General features: G+C 43.4%; 1 protein-coding gene across 1 annotated transcript in view; it reads left to right on the top strand.

The window, feature by feature from the left end:
• Positions 1-18,201, top strand: part of SNAPC3 (small nuclear RNA activating complex polypeptide 3) — a 110,806-nt gene that overhangs the window by 74,587 nt on the left and 18,018 nt on the right. The window contains exons 3-4 of the mRNA XM_056521154.1: positions 5,773-5,854; positions 10,715-10,819. Of these exons, the coding sequence (XP_056377129.1) occupies positions 5,773-5,854; positions 10,715-10,819 (187 nt within the window). The remainder of the gene's footprint in view (positions 1-5,772; positions 5,855-10,714; positions 10,820-18,201) is intronic.

Genomic DNA, 18,201 nt, shown 5'->3' with positions numbered 1-18,201 from the left:
CGGCGGGGATGCGATTCGCATAGCGGGACGCGCCCGCTCGCGAATCGCATCCCAAGTCACTTACCTGTCCCGGCCCCCGGCTGTCATGTCCTGGCGCGCGCGGCTCCGCTCCTTAGGGCGCGCGCGCGCCAGCTCTCTAAGATTTAAAGGGCCAGTGCACCAATGATTGGTGCCTGGCCCAATTAGCCTAATTAGCTTCCACCTGCTCCCTGGCTATATTACCTCACTTCCCCTGCACTTCCTTGCCGGATCTTGTTGCCTTGTGCCAGTGAAAGCGTTTAGTGTTGTCCAAAGCCTGTGTTTCCAGATCTTCTGCTATCCACATTGACTACGAACCTTGCCGCCTGCCCCGACCTTCTGCTACGTCTGACCTTGCCTCTGCCTAGTCCTTCTGTCCCACGCCTTCTCAGCAGTCAGCGAGGTTGAGCCGTTGCCGGTGGATACGACCTGGTTGCTACCGCCGCAGCAAGACCATCCCGCTTTGCGGCGGGCTCTGGTGAATACCAGTAGCATCTTAGAACCGGTCCACCGACACGGTCCACGCCAATCCCTCGCTGACACAGAGGATCCACATCGAGCTAGCCGAATAGTGACAAGTGCAGTTATCTTGAAGGGGAATTACTTAGTGTTCTCCCGGTTGAGTCATTTACGTCAGTTTATACAATTATTCTACTGTATCACTAAATAGATTTTTATTCATAAATTGCTTTATAGTAACTTTTAACGTCTTTGCACAAATACTCAAAGGGTCCCATGTTCCTCTGATCATTTTTATGAAAGACATATTGTTTTGGTAGCCAACATATTTTTCATGGCTTCATTGAAGAGAACATTGAAGGCGTATAAAATTTCTTAAGAGATAAGGGTTCAGCTGTTATAAGCGTATAAGGCATATGTCCAGAGAATAATTTTCTTCTGAATTGAAGTTCTTGCTTGTGACTAATAATCAGATTTTTTCCAGGAAATACAGTAATGATGCTTGCATGGTAATAGTGCTAGAGATTGTATGCAACTGCATAGGTAAAAGCAATGTGGACTATGCCTTTTTATTAAAAGGTACCCCACAGCTGTCATATGTTGGGAATAGTGTGGTCAATTTCCCTGCCGCTCCATATCGGGGAAAATAAAACATTTATACAGTTCCTGTTGTAATGATTTAGTTGTCCATGTAATAAATGGAAAGGCCAGGTATTCTGAAAAAGTCCGAATGAGAGTATAAACCGTGTGGTATGTAAAGGTTAAAACAATCATGTCTAGGAGTTGTTAACATGGAAGGTCATTGGTAGGTGTAAAAAGTAGCTATTTTGAATGTAAATAGTGTTCCCAGATGGAGGAAATAGTACCTGCTATCCATGAGTCATCAGATTTAGAAATGGGATCCAATATCGCAGTTCTTAGTCCGCTGATAAGGCAGCACACCTTGTGTGGGAGGGAAGTCAATCCAATTTTATCGTTTTAGTTTTTTTAATTGAAATTAATAAAAATGAGTTTTTTACCCCGACTCACAGCACGTAGCAGGTTCACTTTTTAGACCTTACCAACTATATAGAGAGGAATCAACCAATAACCAAAACTTTGGGTAACTCCATTAATAGCAATAGTTTAATTCACAAACCAGCTACTATCTCTGGATCTGGCTTACAAACATATCTAAAGGCCAATTTCTCTGGTTATGGAAACCAAAACAGAATGCATACGGAAGGCGATTTTGTTCCAAGAAAAGTTTGAAACAAAAGGATACCACAGCCAACTACTAGAGAAGACAAAGAATGAAATTGGAGAAATAGAAAGGGAAACTCTACTTATAGGCAAGAAATGAAGGGATTATTGAGGAGGAGATAAGAAAGAAGTAAGACTGGGTTCACATCACGTTTTTACCAATACGGGACCGCATACGGCTGGAGGGAGCTAAAATCTTGTGCTCCTGTATCCCTGCCGTATGCCGCCCGTATGTAATTCATTTCAATGAGCCGGCCGGAGAGAGACGCTGACTCCGGTTGGCTCATTTTTGCCCCATATGCGGTTTTCCCACCAAAACCTCAAACCGTGGTCGACTATGATTTTAGGTGCGGTGGGAAAACCGCATACGGGGCAAAAATGTGCCGACCGGAGTCAGCATCTCATTCCGGCCGGCTCATTGAAATGAATTACATAAGGGCGGCATACGGCAGGGATATGGGAGCGCAAGGTTTTAGCTCCCCCCAGCCATAAAAATGGTAAAAACGTGATGTGAACCCAGTCTAATATGGAAAAATCAGGAAACCCTCCATATCCTAATATCAACATTTACCAAACAAAGCCACATATATAAAGCCAATATAGTCCAAAAACTATGGGACATACTTAAAGGGGTACTTCAGTGGAAAACATGTTTGTTTTTTTTTTCTTTAAATCAACTGGTGCCAGAAAGTTAAACAGATTTGTAAATGACTTCTGTTAAAAAATCTTTACCATTCCTGTACTTTTTAGCAGCTGTATGTTACAGAGGAAATTCTTTACGGTCGGCTCATTTTTGCCCGGTATGCGCTTTTACAACCGGACCTAAAACCGTGGTCGACCACGGTTTTAGGTGCTGGGTAAAAGCGCATACGGGCAAAAATGAGCCGACCGGACCGAACGTTTCACTGCCGTCGGCTCATTGAAATGAATTCCATACGGGAGCGCATAGAAAGGCATATGGGAGAGCAAGTTTTTAGCTCTCCCCTGCCGTATGCGCTCCCGTATGGGGGAAAACGTAGTGGGAACCCAGCCTAAGTCTCTAGAATAAATGGACAGCCTGAATTGGACTGCTACCTCCCTGATGAAGGAAACCATTTGTTTCTGAAAAGCGTCAGAGTAATAATGACCCGCGCAGGTTCCCGAAGTGACGTCACAACCGAGAGCACAACTTTTTAACAGCGTTGCTTGGTCGAGAAGCTATAGGCTGGTGCTTTCTCCCACAACGCGTGCTGCCTTAAAGGGAACCAAACAGCATATTTTAGCATATAGAACGCTTGGCAATGCGTTATATATGCTAAAATCATTATCCTCACCATCCCCGGGGGATGTTTGTGCCCCTAGGGATGGTGAAGATATTACATTATAAAGTCCCCCACAGGTCGCCCGGCAAGTAGTCCCCTGGGACTTACACTTACCAGCTCCGTTCGCTGCGGCAGTGGCCCTGCCCCGACGGCTTATTAACATTACATTTTTATAGTTTGGACATTTACGCATGTGGCGATACCAAATATGTTTATTTAAAAAAAAAAATTACGCTTTTTGGGGGTAAAATGGGAAAAACTGACAATTTTTATTGGGGGAGGGGACTTTTTATTTTTCAGCGTTTTTTTTTTTTTTCTCCGTCCGCCATTACAGATGATCGGATCCCCACAGCAGCGCTGCGGGCGATCCGATCATCTATTTTAACACGCGCACTGCCTGATCTGTACTGATCACTGCATCTGAGGGGTTAATGGCAGACATCCACGCGATCGCGGATGTCGGCCATCAACGGCGCGTCCCTGGCTGCTGCTAGCAACCGGAACCTGCCGTGTATGACGCGAGCTCCGCTCCGATGCTCGCGGTCATACACAGGACGTAAATGTACGTCCTGGTGCTCTAAGTACCGCCGCACCAGGAAGTACATTTAGGTTCATTGTCGTTAAGGGGTTAAACTCACCTGGGGCAAGTAGCAGGTGTGGGCAATATAAAAATCACACCTGAAAGCAGATAAAAAGGAGAGAAGTTCACGTAGTCTTTGCATTGTGTGTCTGTGTGTGCCACACTAAGCACGGACAACAGAAAGAGGAGAAGAGGACTGTCTGAGGACTTGAGAACCAAAATTGTGGAAAAAATGTCAACAATCTCCAGGTTACAAGTCCATCTCCAGAGATCTAGATTTGCCTTTGTCTGCAGTGCCCAACATTATCAAGAAGTTTTGCAACCCATGGTACTGTAGCTAATCTCCCTGGGCGTGGATGGAAGAGAAAAATTTATGAAAGGTGTCAATGAAGGATAGTCCGGATAAGCCACCCCAAACAAGTTCCAAAGATATTCAAGCTGCAGGCTCAGGGAGCATCAGTGTCAGAGCGAACTATTCATCAACATTTAAATGAAATGAAACTCTATGGCAGGAGACCCAGGAGGACCCCACTGCTGACATAGAGACATGAAAAAGCAAGACTACATTTTGCCAAAATGAACTTGAGTAAGCCAAAATCCTTCTGGGAAAACGTCTTGTGGACAGATGAGACCAAGATAGAGCTTTTTGGTAAAGCACATCATTCTACTGTTTATGAAAATGGAATGAGGCCTACAAAGAAAAGAGCATAGTACCTACAGTGAAATATGGTGGAGGTTCGATTAAGTTTTGGGGTTGTTTTTCTGCCTCTGGCACTGGGTGCCTTGAATGTGTGCAAGGCATCATGAAATCTGAGGATTACCAACGGATTTTCTGTCGGACTGTACAGCCCAGTGTCAGAAAGTTGGGTTTTTGAGATCTTGGGTCTTCCAGCAGGACAAAGACCCCAAACATACATGAAAAAGCACCCAGAAATGGATGCCAACAAAGCGCTGGACAGTTCTGAAGTGTCCAGCAATGAGTCCAGATCTAAATCCCACTGAACACCTGTGGAGAGATCTTAAAATTGCTGTTCGGAAAAGGCGCTCTTCCAATAAGAGAGACCTGGAGCAGTTTGCAAAGGAAGAGTGGTCCAACATTCCGGCCGAGAGGTGTAAGAAGCTTATTGATGGTTATAGGAAGCGACTGATTTCAGTTATTTTTTCCAAAGGGTGTGCAACCAAATATTAAGTTTAGGGTGCCAATAATTTTGTCCAGACCATTTTTGTAGTTTGGTGACATTATGTCCAATTTGCTTTTTTTGCTCCCTTTTTTTGTTTAGTTCCAATACACACAAAGGGAATAAACATGTCAAAACATGTGTTACTGCAATCCTTTTCTGTGAGATATACTTCATTTTCCGGAAAAATTTCAGGGGTGCCAACATTTACGGCCATGACTGTATTTAGCTTGTTCCATTCCTATGGCACACTTTTTCTGGGTTGACAGTAAACCCAGCATCTCTAGAGGAGTCTAGAACTGACTGAATCCTAATTAAAGGAGTACTCCGGTGGAAAACATTTGTTTCCCAAATCAACTGGTGCCAGGAAGTTTAAACAGATTTGTAAATTTTTTCTATATAAAAATGTTAATCCTTCCAGTACTTATCAATTGTTGTATGCTCCACAGGAAGTTTATTTCTTTTTGGATTTCCTTTCTGTCTGACCACAGTGCTCTCTGCTGACACCTCTGTCCATGTCAGGAACTGTCCAGAGCAGGAGAGGTTTGCTATGTGGATTTGCTCTTGCTCTGGACAGTTCCTGACATGGACAGAGGTGCCAGCAGAGAGCAATGTGGTCAGACAGAAAAGAAATTCAAAAAGAAAACATACCACAGACAAGCTGATCTACTTAAGAGCAACTATTCTACGGCAATGCTTACAACACCTGTGTGGTTCAATACTGTGAAGTGGTTGACATTTCATGCATTTAATATTGTAGGTGCTGTGTACATATAGCACAATAGATGATCTTACCAGGGTTGCCTTTGTGGACAAACCCCTTTTCTTTGCCCTGTTTCTGAAAACATGCCATCCATATAAGCTTTGTACACTTTCCACCATTGCTTTGTTTTGGTTTAATGTACTCTAAAATAGATTATCTAAGCTAACAAAAAATTATAAATGTTGGCAAAAACTACCACTTACTACTACTTTTCTTTTTTGTCCTCTTTAGTATTCGGAAGAAAATCATTGAGAGACGTAAGCACTTGCTAATTGACCGGGCATTCCGACAGGAGACATTTCGATATGAAATGGTGAGAATTGTGCACGGCAGAGATAACTGGTATAAAGTAGTTGCAGTATTTGTAACTTTTAACCTTTCTGCACCCCGTTCGCCACTTTTCTTTAAAATTGGTGGCACTTAGAAGGAGCTGGCATAGCCTCTCGCTGTCTGGCATTTTTACTATATTTTTACATACTATTTGCCAGTTCATAGCTGACATAGATTTCATTCCAATGGTGTGTGAACAAGCCAAAATGCATGCACCTGTTAATACCTTTAACACATCTTGTTCTAGTGTTGAAACTGGATATGTGAACTGGACCTTAAATGGGCACTGTCACCAAACTTTTTTTTTATATGTTGTAGTACTTATGTACTACAACATATCTTTAATATAAACCTATAAAAAAATTTTTTCCATTAAAATAGTTTATTTAACTGTTGAAAACCGGACACTAGGGGGTCTCCCTCCGGCTGCAGGCTGGTGTGACGTCACGCCTGAATTCGGACTGATGCTGGCCGGGCATCATTCCTAATTCATTCTGCCTGTGCTTGCTCCCTGCCTGTCAATCAGCATTGGCTCCCTGGCTTGACATGCCGGCCCCGCCTCCCAGCATCTACCCGCAGCCGCTCTGCACTAGAGGTATTGGGGGGGGAGCGCCGCGCTGCTGCTGCTCTGCACAAAGTTAATGTTTTCACCACAGGGTGCCTCCAGCTGTTTCACCACTACAACTCCCAGCATGCCCTGGCAGCCAGTAGATGTCAGGGCAAGCTGGGAGTTGTAGTGGTGAAACAGCTGGAGGCACCCTATATAGTGAACTAAGGGCAGAAGTGTCGGCCCCAGCAGGCATCAGTGACGTAGTGCCTGCTGGGGAAGTCTGCCTGGTAGTGAGCACAATACCAGGCAGACAAAAAGACCTTTTAATATAGTATAAAAAAAAATGTAAAGGCAGGGAGAGGGTTAGGGATAGATGGGCAATAGGCAGGGACAGGAAAAAAAAACGGATGGTGGGAGCTACCCTTTAAAAACTTGAAAACTTCTGATTTGTAGCTACAAACAAACAAAATAGGTGAAGTTGTTTGAACTTGAAATAACTATATACAGTGATTCCTCAACTTACAATGGCCTTATTTTTAATATACCATAGTCTTTACTGGAAATTGTAAGTTGAAACGATACTCAACATAGAATGCTACAGAGAGTCCAGATCTGTGGCTCGTGTAAATGGCTGGAAGATCTGGCCAATCAGACTGAACATTTCACTGATAAAACTGTATTATTAAAGCTCATGCAGTAATTTGCTGTCTAGAAGCGCCCCCTACATTATAGTGAGGTACTGTAATGCTCTTTACCTGTGCTAAGACTAGCTTCTCTTTTGGACACCAAAAGAAGATGGCTCCATATTGTATCTCTGTTACACTGTGCGTACTGTGAATGATCCTAAAGAAACACCTGCCATCTTTTTAGAAAGTGATTTATGAATTCTAGCAGCTATGTCTGACATTTTTTTTTAAACTCGTTTTATTGACACTGAAATGCATAGAGTAATTACAGTTTATCAGGAAAATGAAGAGAGTACAAGTACAGAGAAAAAAAACATCTTGTCATTCCAGACAGGCACATATTGAAAAGTCCAACCATTAGAAAAAGATACATGTACGAGACATTAATCATAAGACAGTGCAGTGTCAATAGAAACAATAATTTAACCTCAATAGACAAGTGCTTCCACATGACACCCCACCACAGTCATATCTACGTCACTACACAACTAGTCCCATTGGGCAGGTACAGTAGGGGAAAGGTCAACATTCACAGCTAACATGAACTACGGGGTGGGGGGTTCTGCTCCAACGGTATTCTTAGAATCATTGCATACATAAGATCTTGGAAAATGTTTGTGAGCAACGACTGTGGTGCACCATCTTCTCATATGATATGACTGAATTAACAAGCCCCTGCCACATAGTGAGGGGAGTTTATCTGCCATCAATCTCAATAGAATGGATTTTAATGCAAGAAAGAATGTTTCCCACAGGAAAATGCGTGTATGATGCTGCCAGAGCTCCTCATCCAAAGAACCAAAGATACAGACCTCTATGGTCCATAGTACGGGAATTCCCAGCAAGGAGGAGAGGAAGAATAGCACAGTCTGCAGTGAAAGATATGAAGTCACAACAGCACTCCCTTGTAGGAGGCAAATAACATCAAACCTTCTTTATTGCATGCATCAGGATGACAGACTGTTCACAGACGAGGCGGACAGATAGGACAGCTTGTTTCACGGTAATATACTTCTTCAATGTGGACCTGTTGAAGCCTTACATCACTGCAAAACTGACCTTGTCCTATCTGTCTGCCTCCTCTGTGGACGGTCTGTTATCCTGATGTGTGCAACAAAGAAGGTTCGATTTTATTTGCATCCTACAAGTAAGTACTGTTGTGACTTCATATCTTTCACAGCAGACTGTGCTATTAGGTCTACACCTGTGATCAACTGAGCACTTGTGAGGTAACCCAGCTTATTGAGTTCAAAAGGCCAACTATATACGACGAGTCTTTGCAATATACAGCTAATAGTGCCAAGCCACTCCTCTTCTTTCATGTATAGAGGAAGGATAGCGCATCACTCCAAAAGGATTGGATAAGAGAATACGCCCAGATAAGATGGACAAAATCTGCTTTCGGAGTTCCACACCGAAGACCTTCAGAAGAAGACAAACAATCCACACGAAACAGTTGTACTGGGGGTCATATTGGACTGATGAATGATGCTTATTCTTAGTCACCGGTGAAACATGGAGGTGTGACTGCATGATCTCCTTCCACTCCTCATCCTGCAGCTCAGGGATAACTGATGACCACTTTGCATGAACTGGCAGTGGATGTGCCTAGATGGTGATAGATGGTACAAGATGGAGACTAACCCCCTGGGGCCCTGGAAAAAAAGATTTCTATCAGAGGAAAGAAAGAAATGGAGATGTCCCCTCCAACATTAGAAAAATAGGATTGCAATATGCTACAAAGTTGAAGATGCAGGAAAAATTTTACTTTACTAATCGTTCATAGTATTGGGCAAGGCAACAGTATTAATAAATCAGCATAAGCTTAGACCCAGCAGGGCAGTAACTCACGATTCAGATGAATGTTCGTTTCACAATTTCTTTTCATTTATTTCAAGACTTGTTTTTCAATATGAAGCAAAATGGAGCTTGATCGCAGATACAGACATGTGCGAGCTGAGATGTCCTTCCTGCTCAACACCTTGGACACCTTCCTGCGAGCAAGCTCCACTTTTCTTCATATTGAAAAACAAGTCTTGAAATAAATGAAAAGAAATTGTGAAACGAACATTCATCTGAATCGTGTGTTACTAGCTTGCTGGGTCTAAGCTTATGCTGATTTATTAAAGGAGAACGGCGATGTAAAGTTTTTACCTGTCACTGTGCCCGGGCTGCAAAAACATAAAAAACAAACTTTAACTCCCCTTCCTACGTTCCCCCATTGCTGAGATGTCAACATCCTGTTCCTCCGGTGCTTCTGGCTTGTTAAGCTTGAAACGTCAAAGTGCAGGCAGCGTATTGCCAGCCGCAGCAATGTCCCGCCTTGGCCAGTGATAGGCTTAGCCCACTGTCATGTAAGGAGCTCGGGCACTGCCTTCTCTCTGCTGCTGGGCTTCTTACATGACAGTGCGCTCAGCCTATTACCGGCGGAGGAACGGGACGCCGACATCTCCGCAATGGGGGAACGTAGGAAGGCGAGTTAAGGTTAGTTTTTTATGTTTTTGCAGCCCGGGCACAGGGGGGACTTATCCCGGATCTCAGGCATGGAGCAGCAGAGTGATGATTGGACGGCGGGAGACAAGGTAAGCACCCTCCCGCTGTCCTCTCAGCTGTTTGGGACACTGCGATTTCACCACCGCGGTCCCGAACAGCCCAGTGAGCTAACCGGCAACGATGTTCTCCCGTTTTAGATGCCACAGTCATTGATTGTGGCGGCAAAAGGGTTAATACCAGACATCAGCCCGATCGGCGATGTCCTGTATTAGCTGCGGGTCCTGGCTGCTGATGGCAACGGGACCTGCCGGGTATGAAGCACCCTAAGCTCCTGAGCGTGCTTCAGATAACGGGTGCCGGCTATGAGCGTAAATTTAGGCTGGTGGTCGTTAAGGGGTTAAAGGGGTACTCCGGTGCTTAGACATCTTATCCCCTATACAAAGGATAGGGGATAAGATGCCTGACCGCGGGAGTCCCACCGCTGGGGACCCCCGTGATCTTGCACGTGGCACCCTGTTTGTAATCAGTCCCTGGAGCGTGTTCGCTCCAGGTCTGATTACGAGCGACCACAGGGCGGGCGGCGTGTGACGTCACGCTCCGCCCCTCAATGCAAGCCTATGGGAGGGGGCGTGATAGCTGTCACGCCCCCTCCTGTAGGCATGCATTGAGGGGCGGAGCGTAACGTGTCACGGGGGCGCAGGCGTGACGTCACACGCCGCCCGCCCTGTGGTCGCCCGTAATCAGACCCGGAGTGAACACGCTCCGGGGACTGATTACAAACGGGGTGCCGCGTGCAAGATCCCGGGGGTCCCCAGCGGCGGGACTCCCGCGGTCCGGCATCTTATCTCCTATCCTTTGGATAAGGAGTACCCCTTTAAAGGGTGCTGTCATGATGGACTCATGAAAACTGAATTATCGGTATGTTATAATTTTAAACCCTTTAAAGGGGTTGAGCAGTGAAAAGTAACTTATCCACAGTATAAGTGTCTGACCACTGGGACCCCAACGATTTCCTGCACGGTCCCTGGCTCTCTGAGAGGAGTGTGTGCTGGGGACCGCAAGTTCAATAGCAACAATATAATTTGAGGTGTTCAAAATGTTTCTTTATTTCTAGGAGTCTCGTGGAATAGGGACAAGACCAGAAGATCCTTCCTTCATGGTTGATGAGGGGGATCTGGTGCTAACGCTGAACATTTTATATCCTATAATTTTTCATAAGGTATGTATTTTCCACCTGTTATAAACTACAATACTTAAAGGGGTTCTCCAGGAAAAAAACTTTTTTTTTTATATATCAACTGGCTCCAGAAAGTTAACTGGTTAACGACCATGGACATGTATACTCGGCCATGTGCCGTTAACCGGGTATGACGCAGTTTCCAAAATGGGGTCACATGTTGGGAGGGTCCACTGTTCTGGCACCACGGGGGGGGGCTTTGTAAACGCACATGGCCCCCGACTTCTATTCCAATCAAATTCTCTCTCCAAAAGTTCAATGGCGCTCCTTCTCTTCTGAGCATTGTAGTTCGCCCGCAGAGCACTTTACATCCACATATGAGGTATTTCCATACTCAGAAGAAATGGGGTTACAAATTTTGGGAGTTTTTTTTTCTCCTATTACCCCTTGTGAAAATGAAAAATTTGGGGTAACACCAGCATTTTTCATTTTCACGTCCAACTTTAGCGGAAATTTGTCAAACACCTGTGGGGTGTTAAGGCTCACTGTACCGATTGTTATGTTCCTTGAGGGGTGTAGTTTCCAAAATAGTATGCCATGTGTTTTTTTTTTGCTGTTCTTGCACCATAGGGGCTTCCTAAATGTGATATACACCCAGAAACCTTCAGCAAAATTTGCTTTCCAAAAGCCGAATGTGACTCCTTCTCTTCTGAGCATTGTAGTGCACCAGCAGAGCACTTGAGCTCCACACATGGAGTATTTCCATACTCAGAAGAGATGGGGTTACAAAAATTAAATTTGGGGGAAAACTAGCATTTTAGTGAAAAATAAATAAATAATTTACACATCCAAATTTAACGAAAAATCTTCAAACACCTGTGGGGTTTTAAGGCTCACTGTACCCCTTGTTACGTTCCTTGAGGGGTGTAGTTTCCAAAATAGTATGCAGTGTGGGCAGGGTTTTACTATTCTGGCACCATAGGGGCTTCTTAAATGTGACATGCCCCCAAAAAAACATTTCAGAAAAACTCACTCACCCACAGAGCACTTGACATACATATATGAGGTATTTACTTACTCGAGAGAAATTGGGTTACACATTTTAGGAAGATTTCTCTCCTTTTACCACATGTAAACAGATTTGTAAATTACTTCTATTTAAAAAAATCTTTACCCTTCCAGTACTTTTAAGCAGAGTAAATTATTTTCTTTTTGAATTTCTCTTTTGTCTTGTCCACAGTGCTTTCTCCTGACACATCTGTTCACGTCAGGAACTGTTCAGAGCAGCATAGCTTTGCTATGGGGATTTTCTCCTGCTCTTGACAGTTCCTGATACGGGCATCAGGTGTCAACAGAGAGCACTGTGGACAAATAAATTCAAAAACAAAAGAATTTCCTCTGTAGCGTAGAGCTGCTAAAAAGTACTGGAAGATTTTTAATAGAAGTAATTTACAAATCTTCGAAATATGTAGGTACATGAATGAATGTCCGGCACAGCACTGGCAAGCAAAAGGTGTATTGTGGTATGATTGGATCCTTGTGTCAGGAGTGCAATGAGATCCCGGGGTGCAGGTAAAGAAAGGCACAAGTCGCTATGGCATCAGAGCAGTAGAAGAAAACCGCACTCACCCGTCATTGGTGCACCGATACTTTATGCCAAAAGAACCGTGGACATGAACACAAGACAGCAGGACACCGACAGGAATGCCAGGGCACACACACGTGTAGTTACAGCTGTTTCACGGGACTCAGCGCGCTTCGTCAGACTCCGCCCTCTGAAGGCGGCTCGCAGGTTAAATACCAACCTACGTTGCCGTCATCAGATGGGCGGTTACACACAGGTAAGAGACATCTAAAATCAAAAGATAAAATTAAAAACAACACTCTATGCAACAAGATATATTCATATGGTAAATAGCGAAACATGTCAGCACTATCTCATGGAAAAACGCTAAAGTCAAGCTTATCATTGAGCCCTAGCTGTTCTTGGGCATCCTTCCGTAGGATTATCTCTGCCCGCAGCAACATTTTCTTTCTGTCAAAACCCTCTCTGGGTAGGATTCTCTTTATCCCAGAAAACCTGAGGGCTGCGGGATCATTGTTGTAGGCAGTTTCTAGATGGTCTAGCACTCTAGGGCAACCTTTTCCGGAACGAACGGAATAAAGGTGTTCTCTAAATCTAATATGTAGTGCCCTAGTGGTGCTGCCTATATAAAAACGCCCACAATCACAAAACATACAGTAGACGATAAAATTAATTTTACAATTGATGAACTCTTTAACTCTAATTTGTTCACCACCTATGCTAAAGGTTTTTCCTGTTTTCATTTGGGGACGCCACTTGCAATTACCGCATCGGAAATTGCCATTAACTGTAGAATTGCTGAGCCAGCCTGTATTTTCTTTTGCAGAATATCTACTGCTGGTCAGAAAGTCTCCCAAATTAGGGACCCTCTTATAAGCAATTAGGGGTTTACTATTAAAGTGTTGGGATAACACAGGGTCATCCTGAATCAAATGCCAGTTTTTGTGGATACTTTGTTTAATCTTTTCCACCATAGGACTATGGGTAAAAGTGAAACAGAATCTCTGACTTTCACCTTTGCCCCTTTGTCTATTTCTTTTTTTAGATGTACCGCTGTTCTGTAACAGGAAACTTCTCTCTTGTCTATTTGCCCTATCGGAGGCTGTCTTCAAGACCGAGGGTGGATACCCCCTCTCCAGAAGGCGCAAGGTAAGTTCATGTGCCTGTTTATCAAAACTGTCCTGTGTGTCGTTAATTCTTCGCAAGCGAAGAAACTGACCATAAGGTATGGCGGTTTTCACATGATGTGGATGATAGCTACTGTAGTGTAACAGAGAGTTACCCGCAGTAGGTTTGCGGTAACCCTCTGTACTCAATCTTCCGTTGTTAATTTTTACCATAACATCCAAAATTACCATCACTAATTTTGCTGGTAAATTGTAACCCCATGTTGTTATGTGTATTCAGCCAGAATATGAAATTCGTGAACTCCGCGCTGGATCCTTTCCAGGTTACCAGCACGTCGTCCACGAATCTAACGTAGCTAATAAGGGACTTTCTGAAAGGGTTAACCTCTGAAAAGATAAATCTTTTTTCAACAAAGGCAACATAAATATTGGCCAGGGTGCACGCGACCGGCGTGCCCATGGCTACGCCACTCTTTTGTGTGTACCATACGTTGTTAAACTGGAACATGTTGTTAGTGAGGATTAGATTTAGCACATCACACACAAAGGAAATAAATTGTTCACTCTTTTCCGAGGACACCAACAATTCCCTGACACACAGGACTGCTATATTCTGGTCAATATAAGTATATAGACTTTCGATGTGAATGGCGCCCAGTAAAAATTCTGGGTGCCATTGAACATCCTTAATAGTTTCCAGGAAATGGTTGGTGTCCTTAACCATGTGTGAGATTTCTTTAAGAATGGGGTGTAGCACCCAATCGATATATTTCCAAAGGGGTTCCATTAGAGACCCCACACCGGATATAATAGGTAGTCCGGGTGGGGTCTCCAATGTTTTGTGGACTTTTGGGAGGAAGTACCAGCATGGAAGGGCTGGTGTGGGCGGAAACAGTTTGGTGGCGGTCGTGTTCGAGATGGTCCCCACCTCCACAGACCTACATAGAAAGGTCTGCAGACGTGCCGACAACCTCGAGATGGGGTTGGTTGGTACAATGTCATAATTTTTAGTGTTCGACAATTGCCTGTGGGCCTCAGACAAATAGTAACTTTCTTTCTTTAAAACGATGTTGCCCCCTTTATCTGATTTTTGATAATTAATCCCTTCTTCGTTCTTAACCATTTTATTGCCTCCTTCTCCTTAACTGTGAGATTTTGGCTATCTTGGGGGTATATTAGGGCTTTTACATCCTCTAATACCTTATGTTGAAATATATCCAGGTTCCCCCCAGGGGCCAACGGGGGATTGAAGGTAGATTTAACACCGCCTGTAAAAAAAAACAATTTCACCTACATAATTGTACAAAAGATCACTATCAGAGGGGGTATGACCTGTGGCTTCATTCTCTCATTTCTGAAGTGCTGGATTCAATCAAAGGACTGAAGCCCAGGGGACCAATACGTACTGGGATTTCTCCCTCTCTTTTAGAAGTACCATTGCCATAATTATTAACAAACATTTTTTTTTTTATTTAACTTGCGAACACTTTTAAAAAGATCTGTCTCGAACATCACTGAATCAAAGTCATGGGTAGGACAATAATTCAAGCCCTTCTGTAAAAGAGAAATTACATCCTCACTTAGTACCAAATCTGTAAGATTAATGATGTTAGCCGGAACAACGGAAGGTACATTACAACTGCTTTAATGGCTTGGTCAGTGTTCAGACCAATCTCTGCAGTCTCCGTTGTGGTACCTACATATTTTAAATCTCTGACTTTGCTTTTCATTAAGTCCTGAGCACGCCGGTTTGGGTTTTGGTGAACTCGTTTTGCTGCTGATCCGCTTTAGAAAAATGGATACGGATACCGCAACGGAGACTGCAGAGATTGGTCTGAACACTGACCAAGCCATTAAAGCAGGCCGGCAAGACGCGGGCACATACTTCACTCTATGCAACGATATGGACAATCCGTCAGCACTAAGAACTTAGAATACAAAATAAGTCAACTAGCAGAAAAGGAAATGAAACTTTTCTGGACGATCAACTCCTTGAAGTCCTATAGAGATTGCAAAAGAGTTCCTAGAGGTCTTAGAAACTACAAGGAGCCCTCCCAATACACAGATGACGTTGAATTCATGCACAAATGGGAGCAGGTGCATCTTGAATATTCTATGAACATGCTAACCATGATACTTGAACGCAATGAAAAGGAATACCTTAACGTGGCGGAAGCTCTGGACAAATCTTAAGTTGAGCTGAGAACTCGCTTGTCAGAAATTCAAAGACAAGCCTTTTTGAAAAAGCTGGACACTAAACTTCTTAATTTGCAAAGCACTCTGAAAGAAGAAAAGAGGGACAAATATTTTAGAGACAAGCAAGATTTCGAAAGGTATTTGTGAAAAAGGGTAACACCTTTAAAGGAAAGAAAGGACAAGGCTACCGCAACAGGGGAAATAAAAAACAACAAAAGAAAAATGAACGCACCACAACTGATTTTCTGACAACAGTCTCGGATTCTAGTGAACCGGAGGGACAAAATCCCAGTATTACAGCAGACTCAGCTTCTAGGGGGCACCCTTTAGGGGCAGGACTAGGAGAGGAGGAAAAAAGAATAGGAAAAGGTGGAGCATAAAAAAGTTTCATGAAGGTCTTAAGTGACCCCACTCCATTTAGTGGTGCAGGACCTTCTGTCGTAGACAATGGAAATTGGAATTTACCTTCCGTTGCTCCGGCTACCATCATTAATCTTACAGATTTGGTACTAAGAGAGGATGTCATTTCTCTTTTACAGAAGGGCTTGAATTATTGTCCTACCCATGACTTTGATTCAGTGATGTTTGAGACAGATCTTTTTAAAAGTGTTCGCAAGTTAAATTTAAAAAAATGTTTGTTAATAAAGGCAATGGTACTTCTAAAAGAGAGGGAGAAATCCCAGTACGTATTGGTCCCCTGGGCTTCAGTCCTTTGATTGAACCCAGCACTTCAGATCAGCTGGCATTGACTGAATTGCTGGGAGAGAATGAAGCCACAGGTCATACCCCCTCTGATAGTGATCTTTTGTACAATCATGTAGGTGAAATTGATTTTTTTACAGGCGGTGTTAAATCTACCTTCAATCCCCCGTTGGCCCCTGGGGGGAACCTGGATATATTTCAACGTAAGGTATTAGAGGATGTAAAAGCCCTAATATACCCCCCAAGAGCCAAAATCTCACAGTTAAAGGGTACCTCTCATCAAAAAAACTTTTGATATATTATCGATTAATGTATGCAGAATAACTTTACAATTGCATGTTATTTAAAAAAAAATGCTTCTTTCTATTTAATTTTCCACTTTGAAGAAATGACCACTAGGGGTCTCCCTACCAGTCCTGGCAGCAAGCATTTCAGACTCATGCTGGAGTCCTAAACACTACGAACTGCCAGTCTGCTTTGTTCACAAAGGAGAACACTCAGAGCTGCCAGCCTGCTTTGTTCACAGCCTGTCAGGCTGGCAGCTCTGAGTGTTTAGGACTCCAGCATGAGTCAGAAATGCTTGCTGACAGGACTGATCGGGAAAAATACAATAGAAAGAAGCATATTTTTCATTAACATGCTATTGGAAAGTTATTCAACATTCATTAATCTAAAATATATCAAAAGTTTATTTGATGAGAGGTACCTTTTAAAAAGAAGGAGGCAATAAAATGGTTAAGATCGCAGAAGGGATTAATTATCAAAAAATCTGATAAAGGGGGCAACATCGTTTTAATGAAAGAAAGTTACTATTTGTCTGAAGCCCACAGGCAATTGTCGAACACTAAAAATTATGACATTGTACCAACCAACCCCATCTCGAGGTTGTCGGCACATCTGCAGACCTTTCTATGTAGGTCTGTGGAGGTGGGGACCATCTTGAACACGACCGCCACAAAACTGTTTCCGCCCACACCAGCCCTTCCATGCTGGTACTTCCTCCCAAAAGTCCACAAAACATTGGAGACCCCACCCGGATGACCTATTGTCTCCGGTGTGGGGTCTCTAATGGAACCCCTTTGGAAATATATCGATTGGGTGCTACACCCCATTCTTAAAGAAATCTCACACATGGTTAAGGACACCAACCATTTCCTGGAAACTATTAAGGATGTTCAATGGCAACCAGAATTGTTACTGGGTGCCATTGACATCGAAAGTCTATATACTAATATTGATAAGGGTATAACACTGTGTGAGAAGAAAAATAGTGGTAGGGGAGGTGCTAAATAAAACTTAACATTTATTAATGTCCTGATATAATTTAAAATCACGTGATAGTGATGAGTAGTTTGATCAGCTGGGTACAGTGCCACCAATGCGACACTGTTTGGTAGAAAGACACTGTTAATATCATAGGTTATCTCCTAGATTTACCCAGGAGAGTAGAACCCCTATTGAACCCACACTATTCCCAACGCGTTTCTGGCGCCCCTATTGGTGTAGCGCCTTCCTCAGGGGAATTTTTAAAGGGGGTATCACATGCCCAAACACCTTCTATTTTGCAGCCAAACAGAGTCTTTAGTAATATCTAGTTTGCTACATGTGTGTTGGGCTCCAAATATTTCACAAGATCCAGCCAGCGCCTTCAGAATTACTGCTGTGTACCTGAAATAGAAGCACACCAAGAACCCATGTCACTCACATATTGTTAATATACAACCTGATACATGGGGTGTGCTAAGAATGTAGCTCTCCGTACTCACTCAGCCCTGAAGTGCTGTACCTGTAAAGACATGTATATACATTTGCTA

This window comes from Hyla sarda, chromosome 1 (genome assembly GCF_029499605.1).
Source record: "Hyla sarda isolate aHylSar1 chromosome 1, aHylSar1.hap1, whole genome shotgun sequence".
NCBI classification, from domain to species: domain Eukaryota; kingdom Metazoa; phylum Chordata; class Amphibia; order Anura; family Hylidae; genus Hyla; species Hyla sarda.
The sequence above is the reverse complement of the archived record's forward strand: the minus strand, read 5'-3'. Positions and strand labels throughout refer to the sequence as shown.